This window comes from Typopeltis vanoorti, chromosome 17 (genome assembly GCF_054136105.1).
Source record: "Typopeltis vanoorti isolate ZY-2024b chromosome 17, IOZ_Tvanoo_1.0, whole genome shotgun sequence".
NCBI lineage: Eukaryota > Metazoa > Arthropoda > Arachnida > Uropygi > Thelyphonidae > Typopeltis > Typopeltis vanoorti.
The window spans coordinates 42188605-42205196 of NC_143565.1; the positions used below are offsets into that span (position 1 = coordinate 42188605).

At 35.0% G+C, this 16592-nt stretch overlaps 1 protein-coding gene across 1 annotated transcript in view; it reads right to left on the bottom strand.

The window, feature by feature from the left end:
* LOC150097321 (developmentally-regulated GTP-binding protein 2) overlaps positions 1-16592 on the bottom strand; it is a 199119-nt gene that overhangs the window by 77338 nt on the left and 105189 nt on the right. The window contains exon 10 of the mRNA XM_090406731.1: positions 5408-5496. Coding sequence (XP_090262857.1) covers positions 5408-5496 — 89 coding nt within the window. The remainder of the gene's footprint in view (positions 1-5407; positions 5497-16592) is intronic.

The following is a 16592-nucleotide window of genomic DNA, read 5'->3' on the forward strand; positions in this document are numbered from 1 at the left end:
AAATTAAGAAGATAATATGGATTTGTATTCACGTTTTGTAAATCTGGAAAAGGCATATGATGAAGTGCCAAGAAAAAAAATGTACAAAGTGCTGCATTTATTGAAGGAAGATGGTTTGATGTTCAATCAGGTATTAGATAAGAATGCACATTATCTGCAATATTATTACTATCTATATGGATCACATTATACTGCTAATTAAATCCAGTACAAGTTAACAGGATTTCCTAACTAAATTGAATCCTGTCCTGTCGGTGCTTCTCCCTCCAAGAGATCAACTACGATGTGTCTCCACCATGTCCTATTCTGCACCTCTCTGCTGCATTCCTCATATGAGAGATAGGTCCAGTCTTCTATATTTTTTATCCACTCCAATCTTTGTCTTCCTCTACTTCTCTTTCCCCCAACAGTTCTTTCACGAAGTGTCCTTTGTAGGCAATTATGTCTAAGAATATGTCTGAAATAGCTGACTTTTCTCTTTTTAATTTGTTTTATCAGACTTCTGTTTTCCTATCATCTCTAGTACTTCTTTGTTTGTCTTTTTGTTTTTCCATTATATCCTCATAATTATTCGCAGCATCCACATTTCAAAGGCCTCCAGTTTTTTCCCATTGGAGTGTCCATATCTCTACTCCATATAATAATGTGGACCATATGTAACATTTGGAGATTCTTAGTCTTGTTTTCAGATTTAATTCTCTAGATGTTAGTAGATTTTTCATATTATTGAAAGGTGACATTGCGATTTCAATCCTTCTAATTTCATCTTCTGTCCTGCCATTCTCTGTGATCAAGTCCAAAGTATATATATACATGTTTGCACCTGTTCTAATTAATTTATTTTTATTTCCTTTTTGAATCTGGCGTCAAGGCTAGCAGGTGAAAAGACGTACTATCAGAGAGATCCTGAAAGATTTGCGATTTTTGTTGATTTATTAAGTGTTTTCTTAGATTTAATTGTGTATTTTTAGTATATTATTGTAGTTTTTTAGTGTAGTTATTATACTAAAGCATTTTATAACATAATTTCAGAAATATTATTAGTTTTTACCACTCTTAAAAATGATGCCAAAAAACTCATCATAACAAGGCAGTGACTAAAGCTAAAGTTGCTACTGAGGAAAGCATTTGTCTTGAACAAAAGCACTGCTGTTCAGGACAAACAGCACTGCTGCAGTGATGATGATAATTTATTTCAGGGACACTGACATTAGAAATAGCTCAGTTAAAAGAAATTATTAGGAAATCAACCAGGGAATTGAAAAAGGTGGCAAAACGTTTGACTAAACTTTGACAGGATAAGAAAAAGGACGAGAACAAGAACAGGAAGGAAAATACTGAACATGGAAATCAAAATATTAGTAACAACAAGGTAAGTCAGTTAATATCTAAGAAAAAAGAGGTAATATGGTATGGCGATTCAATTTTAAAATTAGCGCTTGCCGAGAGAGTCACCACTTCTAGTTTCCCAGGAGAGAAAATTAAAAATATGACAAACATAATTGAAAACCAAAACAGACATGTTCTGGTAGGTACTAATAATTTAAGTGGTGAAATATAGTATGAGAGAAGATATGAAAGGTCTGTTGGAAGAAGCGAGAAAGAAATGTGAAAGAGTAAAAATTGTAGGATTACTACCTAGATATGATAATACTGAATTAAGAAGGAGGGCGATGATAGCAAATGATTTCACGCACAGGTTAAGTAGAAGATATGGATGTGAGTTTTTAGACGTGTTGGGGTGTGTTTGATGGCAGAAAAGATTTGTATAAAAATGGTGGCCTGTACTTGAATTCATTTGGCATCAGAAACCTGGAGAAATTACTTCTTGGTATGAGACCTAATGCAGAGAGTCAGGGAAACTAGATCATCAAGGGAGGAATGGGAAAAATTGTGTGAAAATTAAGCTATGTTATACAAACGTAATAAAGATATAAATGCCTTTGAACATGGTTATGTATATGGCGAAGGAGTGGAAAAATATGCTTTGGGTTCACATCTTTTAAGTGTCTAAGGAGGGAAAAGAGAAAATTCTAGAACAAGACCTAATAAATTGCATATCTAATTATAAGAATAGACTAGGTCGTAATTTATTATGTCTATACAAAAATGCCAGGAGCATTAGAAACAAATGGATTTAGTTTGTTGCTTTATTGAATACGATGTGGCCTAAGATTGTTGGCATTAGTGAAACCTGGCTATCAGAATCAGATATGGTAAGTGGGATCGAGTGTAATGGATATACTATTTTTAGGAATGACAGAAGAGATAGGAGAGGAGGAGGAGTGCTACTAATGATATCAGATGACTTGTCCAGTTATGGCAGAAATACAAGAAAACAATGATAGTAACAATGTCCCAGGTAGCGATGAGTTTGAGTCTATCTGGTGTGAAGTGGAGGTTAACAGAATGAAATATATGGTGAGGTGTTGCTACAGACCTGGCGGCTCAGTTGTAGGGGACGAAGAAATGCATCGCCAATTTAGCCTTATGGGTACCAAGCAAATGATCATTATGGGCGACTTTAATTTTCCAAACATTGATTGGGTAGAAGAGAAATCTCATGATAAGAAAGGACAGGAGTTTATAGAATTGTTGCTAGACAACTTTCTCAAGCAGCATGTGAAAGAAAGAACTTGAGGTCAAAGAGTGTTGGATTTGCTCATAGCATCAGAAGGAATCTCTGTCAAGAATATGGATATTTTACCACCAATTGGTGACAGTGATCATGCTGTTCTTTCTTGGGAAGTATCTACTTGTATTGAAGCTCCAATTAAAACAGACTACATGCCAAACTACAAAGCGAGAAATTATGATCAACTTAGAAGAATACTAACTTTGGTCCCATGCTATCAGTTACGGAATGGAAAAAATGTCAGCAATGCATGATCTTTGAAAAAGTGCTTGAATGAGGCGGTATCTCAATGTATTCCTAGTGTTTGAAGAATAAATAGGCTGGGAGTGAAATGGACGTGCAACCTTATTAACCAAGAGATACACAAGAAGAAGAAGAAAATGATGTGGAAAGAATATCGTGAGAACAAGAGTGAGAGGAGTTAAGAAATATATATATATAAAGTTATGGAAGAATAACTTTATTGAATGCAGATGGTACATGAGTGTTGGAAGCTAAGGAGATTGTTCAGTTAATGAGTGCTCACTTTGCTAAGATATATCAACCAGATGTATGTAGCATGGTGCACAGTGCTACTGTTACGTTGAATGAAGAGTTAGAGGTTCATGAAAATGAGGTTGAAGAGCTCTTGCATAATCCTGATAAGAATTTGTCAACAGGGACAGATGGAATATTAGTCTAAATAATAAAAATATTTAGATAATAAAATATATTTATTATTTTTATTATAATAAATGATTATATATAATTATTTATATATAATATATAAATAATAAATGCTATTTTGAAGCAAACCTTGACGTGTAAGGATAAAGAAGTAATTCTGCCTCTTTATAAGGCTTTGATAAGACCACACCTGGATTATTGTGCGCAGATTTGGTCTCCCAGGTTCCAAGGGGGATAAAGAAACTAAATCCTGTAATCTGTATACAAAGATTATATACAGATTACAGTATTTAGATTATGAGGACAGACTGCAAGTATGTGGATTGCAGACTCTGATTAACAGGAGAAAGAGGGGTGATGGGATAGAGGCCTATAAACTTTTGAATGTATGTTATAGCATTTCAACTGATGAAATGTTTCGTTATATGGAGGGTGGGGAGAGAACACGGGGGGCATCCATAGAAGTTAAGATTGTTCACAGTCAAGAAAGGTGTAAGAGCTAGGTATTTCTTACAGAGAGCAGTGAGTGAGTGAGTGGAATAAGTTGCCCTTAGGGTAGTGAGTGCATCTAGTGTAAATGAATTTAAGGGAAGGTATGATAGCTGGTTTGGATGATTTATAACCTCCCCTCGATGAGTCCTTGACTCCCTGAAGGTCTCAGATAATAATAATAATAATATAGATGTATCTTTTTGGTATTTCCTTTTCTCTTGAAATTATCATGATTTTTGTATTTTTAAAGTTGAAACTGTGGCCATACTATTTGCTGCACTTGAGGGTCTCATCTATAAAAATCTTGAGGTCATATTTGTTTTCAGCTAGAAGAACTGTGTCAACTGCATATCTTAGGCTATTAATATTTCTGCCCCCCTACGGTGAATCATTTGAGGGTACTAATTTTATTAAATATTTCTTCTGCATATAGGTTAAAGGGAATCTGAGACAAGACACAGCCTTGTCTCACACTTTTCTGAACTGGGAATTCTTCTGAGGTTTCTCCATTAATTCTCAAAGATGAAGTCTGTTACCAGTAAAGATTAGTTATTGGCCTAATGTCTTTTCCATCCATGCCTATTTCTGAAAGGATTTCAATTAATTGCTCACGTTGAACAATGTTTTTCTAGGTATCTATGATGGTTCTGATGTTGAAAATACCTTCTCTTGTACCTACATTTTCCTTGCAGTCACTTTGTGTATCATTTATTTCTATGTTTATTTTTCTTTTATTTCTTTCAAGAATAACATATAAGAGGACTTTTGATACTTGACTAATGAAGCCAATTTCTTTCAAGAATAACATATAAGAGGACTTTTGATACTTGATTGATGAGACTAATTGTTCTGAACTTTTCACATCTTGTAGCTTTTGTTTTTTGGAATTGGGATGAAAATAATATCATCTTCGGATAGAAATCCAATCTCGTATATCTTATTGTATAATTTTGTTAGGAATTTCAGTCCTCCATCTAGAGCCCTCAATCATTCTATCAAGATATTATCTATTCCTGCAGCTTTATGTGGTTTTAGTTTTCTGAGGGTATTTTCAACTTCACAAAGTAAAATGGAGGGCCCTTCTAAATCTGTCTGTTTGGGAATATTATTTCTTTGTTGCTCATAGAATTTCCTTGTGTATTCAAATCCATCTTTCCATGATTTCGCTTTTTTATCCATTTGGTCATGTGATGAGGAGGGAGGACGAATATGTGGGAAGAAGGGTATACAGATGGATGTGCAAGGAAGGAGGAAGTGTGGGCGGCCAAAGAAGAGATGGAGGGAGCTAGTAGAAGAGGACTTGAGGATGAAGAACTTGGATGTGGTGACAGCCCAAGACAGGAGGATGTGGAGGAGACTCATCATCAACAGTGACCCCACTTAAGTGGAAGAAGCTGCAGAAGAAGAAGATAACTGGTTTTCTATTAACAATTTTCTTGCAAAAATGGTCTATTGTCTGTTAGATCTCTAACATGAAAAATTAATTTAATAATAATTAACAATTTTAATAAATTTAGTCTAAATTTTAATAAAATAATTTCAGACTATATTTGAATTTAGTTATTCATATGTATAAAAATTAGACTTAAGAATCTTTAAAACTAAACTACTCACCACCTCTCTTTTTAGTATACACTCGAATCAAAGCAAGATACTCCCATAATTTTTCTAGTAAGTAATCCAAATTAAGCTTCATGTTACAGCTGCAATAAAAACTTATTCAGAATTCGAATTCTATCAATGTTTAATTAATAAACTATTATTATTATCAGCAATACTAATAATATGCATATAATTTAAAGCATTAAAATTGGCAATAATAATAATAATAACAATGTAATATACAGAAAAAAAATCTCATTTTAGAAATATGGACTTATATGGTTCTGAATTTTGGAATTTTTTATACTTGGTATATGCATGCTGAAATTACTTTACCTTAATCTTACCTCATCACCATCATATTCCTGATATGTACCTCAGGGGGGGGGGGATGTACAGGATAATTATGATAGTACCATACAGATCTTATATTTCTGTCTTCTAACACACATTTTACTGTATCAATCCACTGTATCTTGGTCTTCCTCTGGGTCTTTCACCTGCCAACCTGGTAAAGAACATTTGTTTTGCTAATCTTTCCTATCCCATTCTGTTTAAGTGACAATACACCTGAGATTAGCTCTGCTAACACTCAGGTGTATTGTCAATGTCAAGTTCTTTCCCCCTTTTTTTTTTTTTATGTTGGGCCCATGTATGAGAGGTTGGCTAGTCAACCTATAGTACGTTAATACTGTATATATGGGTAGTGGTTGGGAAGGGAGAAACTTGTTATATTCCTTGGGAAATATGTCAGGGAAAAGACTATTCCACAGTACTGCAGTAGCAGGGATGAAGGAGGAGGAAAAGAAACTTGTTTTCTGTGGGTTTCAAGGTGTACTGTGAAAGGATGTTGGGCAGCAGCTGTACGTGTTTCAATGGGCTTAGTACAGAGTGGGGGAATTATTGATGCTGTTTCGGATGAACATTTTCCATGGAAATATTTATAGAATATACAAATCGCAGAGACCAAGCGCCTATGTGAAAGTGAGGGGAGTGAGTTGGTGAGAGATGGGTCATTTATCAATCTAATTGCTCTCCTCTGTATTGAGTCGAGCATTTTGAGGGTGCTTTTAGGAGCCCCACTCCAAATGTAAGACCAGTATTCAATAGCTAGGTGGATTTGAGATTTGTATAATGTTAACAGCTGTTTAGAGGTGAAGTAGCATCTTGAGTAAAACAGAAAACCTAGTTTTTTTGAAGCTGAGGATGCAATGGTTGCGATGTGTTTATGCCAGGAGAGGCTTGGTGTCAGGGTAATTCCGAGAAGAGAGATCTCATCTTGTCTGGGAATTTGAGTGTTATCAAAAACAATGTTGGGGGAAAATGGTTCTTTTTTGTGAGAAATAAGACAGAATTGGGTTTTACTAGCGTTGAAGTTGACTAGGTTATCTGAGCCCCACTGGAGGATGGCTTGGAGATCAGAATTAAGGGCAGTGGTGGTTGATGTTTTGTAGTTTGAAGTGAGTTGTGTAGAGTAGAGTTTGTCAAATGAGAGGAAGGAAATGTGCTGTCATCTGCAAAACTGTGTATTGGGTTAGAGGTTAACTGAAATAGGTCACTGATATATAGAAGGAAGAGGCTCGGTGAAAGAACTGAACCTTGTGGGACCCCAGCATTAGTTGGATGGTGAGAGGATAGGGAGCCATCTACCATCACACATAGTGTTCATCCAGACAGGAAGCTGGCAATCCATCTGCAGAACTCCTGAGACAGTCCAAATGATGGGAGTTTGCTTAGTAAGCCTTTGTACCGGACCCGGTCAAAGGCTTTAGAGATATCAAGTGCAACTACTTGGGATTCGCAGAATTTCTCCATGGCATTTGTCCAGTGATGGGTGATGTATGAGAGATCTCCTGTTGATCGGCTTCGACGGAATCCGTACTAGTGGTCGCTTAATAGTTGGGCACCTTCAAGGTAGAGTAGGAGTTGAGAGTTGATAGTTTTCTCCATCACTTCAGATAGGACTGAATTGAGTGAGATAGGGCAGTAGTTAGATGGCAGTGATTTGTCACCCTTTTTATGAATGGGTTGAATGTGGGCCAGTTTCCAGGCTTTGGGATATATATACCAGTGGAGTAAGAGAGATTGTGTACAGACGGCATAGGATAGGAGTCAATTCTGTTGTGCAGACTTTCAGGACAATTGGAGGAATGCCATCAGGGTCAGGAGACTTTTTTGTGTCTAATTTAGACAACAGGTTTATGATGTCTTTTTGGCAAAAGGATACAGGGAGTATTGCATGTTGGGCAGTTGGAATGACTGGAGGGCATTTGCCATTGTCAGTTATGTGTGCATTGGAGGCAAAGTGTGAAGCCAGGAGGTTAGCTTTTTCTGTGGGTGATGTAGCAATTGAGCCATCTGGGTATGACAGAGGTGGGAGTAGTGTAGGGCAAAAATTACGACCAACTGCCTTGGGAAGAGACCATTCGACCCTCTCCTAATATCCCTGTTTTTGATATGATATGGCCATCTGTTCACACCCCTAATCTTTCTTAGGACTCTCATATCTGCAGTCTCTAGTCTTTGTTCAAGTTTTTATTTCTGACCCAGCTCTCAGATCCATAAGTTAAAATTGACTTGGACACTGTGTTGTATACAGCTAATTTAGTGATTTCACTAATTTCTTTCTTATTCCATATAAATTTACTCTGCTAACTTACTACCAAACTAGTTTTACTAATTCTGTTGGCTATTTCCATATTTAATTTACCATCTTCACTAAAAATTGTGCCTAAATAGATGAAATATTTTACTTGTTCTATAGGTTCCCCATTTAGGATACAGTTAATATTTTCATTGTTTCTGCCTATTTTCATTGTTTTTGTCTTTTTACTACTGATTTTCATACCAAATTTATTACAATAGTTATTCAATTTAGTCAGGGAATCTTGCAGACGTGTATCCAGCTTATTCTTCACCAAGCTTCCCTTACACAATTTTTCTTAGCCGTTTCTCAAGTATATTTGTATAAATCTCACCAGGAACACTCAGAAGGCAAATACCTCTGTAATTCTTGCATTCAGTTTTATTTCCCTTTTTATATATGGTACTATGAGAGCTCTGCTCCAATCATTTAGAATTCGACCCTCTCATCAAGCCTTCTGAATTATTTACAAAACAGTCTTTGCTTTTTTTGGTGCTCTGTCACCAGGCAATGTCCACTGTTTTGACTGCTGCTTGGACTCAGGTATATAGTGGTGAATCCAAGTTTTGTCTACAGTCACGAATATACACAAAAAATCCTGCAAATTGCAATTAAACATTGCCAAACACTGCATCAAAATGTCTTTTTGCATTCATTTTTGATCGACAGTCAACAATCGTGGCACCCATTGTTCACACATCTTTTTCATGTGCAATTTTTCGTGCAGAATATTATAAACCTGTTCAGTTGAGATGCCTACAATCTCAGCAATCTCACTCAGCAGTCTTCCATAATGATACCATGGATTTTGTGAATCATTTCCTTCATAGTGACCTCAATCGGGCATCCAGAGCACACTTCATCTTCGATGGACTTACGACCACGTTTAAACTCATTTATTTTCTCCATTTTTATGAAAAATGAGAACACAGTCATTTTAAATGTTTGCCAAATGAGAACTACACGTTGACGTGGCTAAAATTTTGCCAGGGGTCATAAAAAAGATGATACATGCTGACTGGTATGAATGACCGAATTGTGTCGCTGTCAAATGGAAATTTACCAAACTTTTCAAACAACCCTCGCATTTAAAATCTTTTGTATACTCTTTGTCCTAAACAAGCGGGAATACATCGCTATCAACTATGACATCGTCAATGAGACTTTTCTTATTTCTTGCATCTTCTCTTCATGTGAATTTATGCACATTTTTATGTTGAACAACATGGTGTTAGTAATAACTAATCCATGTCCATAACAGAAATCCATCATGCATTTACCATTATTATTAGCTTTGCACTTTTCTTCAAATTTTCCCAACACATTTCTATATGTATGGTAATCATTTCCTATTCTGCTGTTTAGATCTTCAACAAGGACCAACTTTTCCTTTTTCACTGTGTCAGCTGCCTTCTCTAAAGGCTTGAAAAATTTCTCTACTTCTTCATTGGAATTTTCTGTGGGACCATAAGCACAAATAAGTCTCATTGTCCAGTTCCCCATTCTGATATTTGCCCACATGACTCTACTTGATATGGCCTGCGATTCAAGAAGATTATCCTCATATTTAGTGTTGAATACTATGGCTACTCCCTCCTTTCCCTGATTGTTACTGCCTGAATATAACATTTTGTATTTGTCGCTTAAAAAGATCTCACCTGTTTCTGTCTTCTTTGTTTCATTCACACACCTATTATGTCGATCTGGTACTTATTCAATTCTTCTGCTAGTTCCATTTCTTTTCCATTGATGCTTCTTATGTTGATAGTACCAATCTTGAACTCTGTTGATGATGAGTTGGGACATCTGGGATTTATTAATGTTACCTTTCTTACCTGAATAGGATAATATCATAATAAGGAAATGAGTTTAATAATTATTAAACTCGTTTTAATTTTAATTAAAAATATATGCTATCATCTTTTCTGATATGTTTTTGCATATAACACCAGTTGCTTGTTAGAAAAATTAGATCTATGAAAATCTAATTGCATAATATCTTGCTATTGTTCCAAAATGTGATATTTCATGTGAATTTTGAAGAAATTAGGAATCTGTTGATTTCTACATTCTCCTTAATCTAGAAGAACTGCAAGTTATAATCTTTGAGGAAAGAATGAGGTGCAGTTATTCCAAATAGAGCTAGATGGAATGAAATGGGGGGGGGGGGGGTGAGAAGTTAGTTTAAAATGTTTGAAGATAGACAGTAAATGAATGTTCACCAGCAACTGTTTGTGTTCTATATTAGATGAAAACAAAAGGAAATTGAAGGTAATCAGTTCAACAGAACAACACACACATTAAAATCCTTAAGAAAAATCATAAGCAATAGCAATATTTGATTTTAATTTCTTTCTAGAGCAAGTTGTCTGGATTATCTAATCCTTAAACTACCCACAGTACCAATGTTCTATAGATTTACAACCTTTTATGGATCAAACTCACATTAAAAAATATATAAATAAAATAGAGCATGTGCTTATAGTTTTAGTGTGTAGAGCTACTTTTAATAACAAGTTTCTTCAGGTTGTGAATAAAGTACTATGAAATGGTTTATATAATCCTTAATATACTCGTGCATTAAAGTACCATAAGTTTACAAATTTTTTTAGGGTGAAGGAGAAAAAAAAATGTTGAAAATAGTCAAAATGCTCTTGTTTTTGATCATATATAGAAAGCTGTCTAAATGGAATTGAAATAAAATTTTTATATATAAAAATTTTCACATTTATAAATATTTCATTTATAGGGTCTGGAAAGTTCTGATAAACACCTAGAACAAAAATAATATCAAAGCAACTGATGTAAATACAAGAAAGAACATACTAGTAGCAGAGTTATGAAGGTAACTTATTTTCTCATATACTTGTATCCTCGTACTTTCTTTCTTGTGGTTATATCAGTTGCTTTGATATCATTTTTCTTCCAGGTGTTTATCAGAACTTTCCAGACTCCCCTCATATTTATTTCATATAATGTGTTTCAGATTATACTATGATAATTCTACAAAAGAAAGTGAAATATGTGTTACAGATGGTCAGATTGCATCATGAAGGAAAGTAGCATTAAACCTGATATTAGAATTGGAGATATCAAATTAGCTCTTTATGAAGATGATGTTGTACTCCTAAATACAACCAATGAAGGTCTCCAGGATTCTCTAACTAAATTTAATAACAGCTGTAAAATTTGACATGAAAATCAGCAATTAAAAGACCAAAACTATGAAAACAGGAGGGAATATAGAAAACTTCAGCTACATTCTCAGTGGAGAACCAATAGAACAAGTAAAATATTTTGTTATTTAGTCAAAGTTTTTAGTGAAGATGGCAAATTAAATTTGGAAAGAGACAACAGAATAATCAAAGGTGATAAGGCAGGGAGCCAACTGAATAAATTTATTTGGAATAACACAGAAATTAGTCAAAACACCAAACTAACAGTATACAAGACAGTGTTCAAACCAGTTTAGAAACAGAGCTTGATCAAAAACTAGATATATAATTCTGAGAAAAATCAGGGAAGTGAACAGATGGCAGCAAAGGCAGAATCATATTAAAAATGAAGATATTAGAAAGCAACTTGACATTTAGCATTCAAGAATGTGTAAGAAGAGCTAATCTAAGGTGGTATGACCACTTAAATAGAATGGGAGAGAAAAGATTAGCAAAAAAAGTTGGCCTGGTTGGCCGAGCAGTTAGTGTATCTGCTCTACAGCCAAAAGGCTGTGGGTTTGAATCTTGCCGTGGGCATGGATATTTGTGATTGTCTGTGGAAGTGCTAGTGGTGGTGGCGTGCAGTAGATGCCATTGGTGTAGTTGCGGTTAGTTGTAGTTGGTGGATTTAGTGGTGGAGACAGAGAGTAGTAGAGTAGGTGCCCTCCCTCGATGAGTCTTTGGACTCCTTGGAGGTGTCATGTAATAATAGTAATAAAAATCAGGTGTTTGATAGAGACAGGTGTTTCAAGATGGCAAGAAAGAGGCCTGGAGGAAGACCAATGTCTAGGCAGATTGGTTCAGTCAGAAGTGCCTTAGAAGCATGAAATGTTAGATATGACAAAATTGGAGTGTTGATAAGTAATAGACTAATTTTGAGGAAATATTGTTGATGGGAGATTAATAATAATGTAAACTTAATCATGTAGTGCTATCATAGTAGCCTGAACACCTTTTGAGGATACATATCAGGAAATAAATGATGAAATGAAATCACCAGCCCTAGTGTGTGTCAATGATTCCATACAGCATTTGGCAATGCACCCCAGCACAAAGAAACATGTGCATAGATGAAAAATCTAAAGAAATTGGCAAGATTTCTGAAATAGCAATGTAAAGGAAGGTTAGAGCATCACCAGATGAGGATAGTGAACAAGAACTGTTCCTAACATTCTGCAGACATAGCTACAGCTCTATCAGTATAAGTTTCAAATGGTCCAGCAGGTAAAATTTGGTGATGATAATATCAAAAAAGAAGAATTATGCTGCGTGCATGTTAGTCTGAACCACAATTAGGCATACATGAACTGCAACAAGGCAACATTTCACACATGCGCCCCATATAATTAAAACTCGAGTCTTTTGTCCACATGTTTCACTTAGTTTTGTGTTGCCTTCATGTGTGTGTGTTACAAATCTCATGTTATACTCCCTGATGATGTCTCAGAGAGGAAATATTAGAAGAATTAAATATTTTTAATCTTTTCTCAGTGCTGTTTCACTCCATCAAACAGAAAATTCATTTGCTGCCCCAACTGCTCTTTTACTGCCAGCAACCATTTAGAACTTTTTACCTTGATTTCCTTAAATGTTGATTTTTTTTTCAGTCCAACATTCCTAACAGTGAAGTCTTCTTCTCTGAAACTTTGAATGTTCACAACATCAACTAGCTTCTCTCTTCCAACTACACAGACCAAGCAGGTAGAGATACTGAGACATTTGCCATCACCAATGATCTTACACAAATAGTTCCTATGCATACAAGTAACCAGATTACCCCAAACATCCTAGATATCATCCTTATTAACAACCCTTCCCTCAAGATCACAATCTGCTGTTCACTGTTTGGTACTATAAAAACGCCAAGCATGATGATCTTCTAACTTCTATGCCTCATTCTCTTACTTAAATTATTATTTTTAGCATTAAAAAATGTATAAAACATATCACTGAAGTAATGCTTGTTGTATGGAAACATTCATTCCCCATTCCACTCTAAACTGCCATCCCTAAGCCTTTGTTTTTCAATAGGTATTTAAGGCTGTACAAGAGAACAGAGCACATATTGTTAACTGGGTTTCATCCCAATTTCCATCTTTCTTTACAACTAGTATCAAAGCCTGAAATAGTTTCAAGAAAACTATCACTGCATACAAAACCAATTTCAAAAGGGCTAAAAACAAGAATTATACATTATGTCCAAATAGCAGCAAGCACTCTCGTCTCTTGTCAAAGCAATCATCCATAATAACTTTTGTATAACACTGTTCCCTCCCACATTACACCCAGTTATTTCCACTCTATTAGCACCTACTGAAAAAGGTAATATATTGGTCTCATAACTTTGCTCAAATGCATGAATAATTTAATTTACACATCTAGGTAAATGTCCTCCCAACCATCTCAAGCATTTAATATGCCTCTGACTTTTCACCAGAAAGAGATCAAAAGAATCTTGATCAAAACAGATAACAAAATGTCTCCTACTCCTGATTGCATTTCTCCATGTGTTCTGAAGGTTTGCATTCCAGAGGTGAGTGGCTCCTGTCCAGTGGTGTGTTGGTAAATTTTTAACAACCAGCTCGCTTGATGAAAAATTTGATTCTTTGCAAAGTTCTATTGTATCTTCAGATGTCTCTGTTTCTGCTTCTTCAAATTTTGTCCTTTTAATGTTTAAGAAGTTTCGTTCTATTTCATTTTTTCAACTAATGGCTATCTGGTTTTTCGACCATAAAACTCTAACCCTGATTAAAATTATTTTAATTATTAAATAAAAAGAAAAAACCGAAATAAAAATATATATTAAAGAAAATTTTCCTATATATCCTACAACTTACCTATTATCAAATGAAATCCTGAACAAAAAAAATGTAACACTAATATTACCACTTGTAGTTGATCAAATGACCAGAGACTGTAGCCGTCGTGACAAATTTTTGTATTTATTGATAGTGCAACAATGTTGCATTTCCAAGAACTTAATGTTGCAAGTTCTTGGAAATTCACCGAAAAATAAGCATTATTGTTTATTCAAATACTCAATTCAGAAGTTTTGATAACGTGTTTGTGTTTTCATGAATACAGACATTGTTTAGTAAATAAAATCGTTTCCAAATTCCCATTCGTAAATTGAGTTTGTGTTTTGTGAATTCTCCTTTATGCATTTGTTTTTGATAATAATAATGTGTGTAAGTGTTTATTATACAATTTCAAAATATTTACAAGAAAAAGTATATACCACCATTCATCATCTATTCTTTCATAAAGAATTTTAATAACCGGCTAGCCAGACTTAAAAACATTAACAACTGGCTCGCTAAATTTGAAAAATTTTAACAACCGGCTCGCACGAACCAGTTCCAACAGACCATTGCTCCTGTCCCGTGTTGCCTTTTTATGTTCTCTTACTCTACTTGTCTCTATCCTAGAGCCTAGAAATTGGCTTAAGTACAACCCTTAAGTAATGGAGAGAACTATTAACACTCAACTCTTACACTACCTTAAATGATGGCAACTAATAAGTGATTATGGCACAGTATAAGTACCATAAGTAACCAGATTCCCTGCCAATTGGCAGGGAATCTGGTTACTTATGTTGTATACCTTTCAAAAAGTAGTATGGAAAAGTGCTAAATCACAAGTGGTTGTTTGATATCTTCAAAAGTTTTAACTATAAGCTTTAATAATTCAGCATGTCACCTGACTTCTGTGACTGGTTTGCCAGCTTCCTGAATGGACTCCCACTACAAGTGATGGAAGATAATTTGTTATCTTCTAACTCTTTAACCAACTGTGGGTTCCCATGGGGCATTGTTCTCTCACTTACTCACTCCCTGAGAAATCTAGCCTTGCACATCATTGAATAAATACCAACCACAATATCTTATGGTCGTCTGAAGCATGACTGCTCCATCAGTGTTCGCTATAAATCTGAATGGTTATTTAAAGAAAGTGCTGAAGCCTTGCTCCATCATCCAAACTAGAATCAGAACTAATGCCTCTTACTTCCAAATATATGGGAAAGTCTTATTTTAATCACATATAATTAAGATTTTTAAATAAGAATACAATTAAATTATACCCTTCCTTTATGGTTATTTGATGATCAGCATTTATTATTAAAAATTATATTATTATATAATTATTATATTATTTATTATTAAAAATATAACAACTACCATGTTATAGTAAAACTTCAGTTTCTTTTGGTTTATATTAAACTGAAGTTTTACTATAACAAGATAGCTGTTTCCATAATTTTTAATAATGAACAATTAAGTAATAACTAATAATGCTATGTGTCCTCGAATTTCACTTTGCATCATTTTATGTATAATGATATGATGGTTTTTAAATCGATCCAGCCAACAGTTGTTAGATACAAAATCTTTGCATCCAAATTGTTTAACAATTTTTTCCACTTGAGCCTTCAAGACTGAACCATCTATTGACAATCGGCAAGGAATCTGGTTACTTATGTTGCATATCTTTCGAAAAGCGGTATGGAGCACAACACCACACAAAGCACTTCTTTGTGTAGTGAACCACTGAAACAATGCTTCTTCAATGTCGGTAAGCTTGCACTTTCTTTTTTTTTCCAGTTACGTCGTTTTCCAGTGCTGATTTGTAAACATCTTTATTCTTCCATTGAAGAGGACAAAGAAAACTTTAATTCCATTTATCCCAAGAATCAGTATTAAAAGAGCAACCCGAGCAATTAAAAATATTTGCATAGTTACCGAAATTCATACAGTATATTCATGTAACTTGTTATGAAAGTGAGCAATAGTATGGGAATATAAAAAAAAAAAAAAAAAAAAATCAGCTAACGCCTTTTATTCCGTTTATAGGGAGTAGGTGAGGCCTTTATACCCAAATCTAGCTTTCGGAGACTGAGTGGCCAGTTCAATCTCCATCGGTAGCCAATCAGAGATAGCTGGCCCATGTCTATCACTAATTATAGCAGCCGCCGATGAAGAGGCTGGCAAACAAGTGCTGCCATCACTTGGTACCTAACCCTAATAAGATATTTTATTGTCTGAAATAATGTGGATACTATGGTCGATTATCTTGAGTTTACGGGATAAAAAAAAACCGAGTTTCTGGGAGGAAAAACCCACTTGCCCATGCCAGAGATTGACTAACTCAGGAATCGGTCGAAGAAAGGCATAGAAAAAGTTCCTCCAGTCGGCGACTAGACTTGAACTTAAGTCTGACTTCAAGCGACCAAGCGCAGAGGACGCAAGCGCCACTTCCACTGAGCTACACAGGCCTTGTGTAAATTAAATCATTACTGGATCTTTGCTCATTACAACCGTGATATCATTATTTCTGTGCT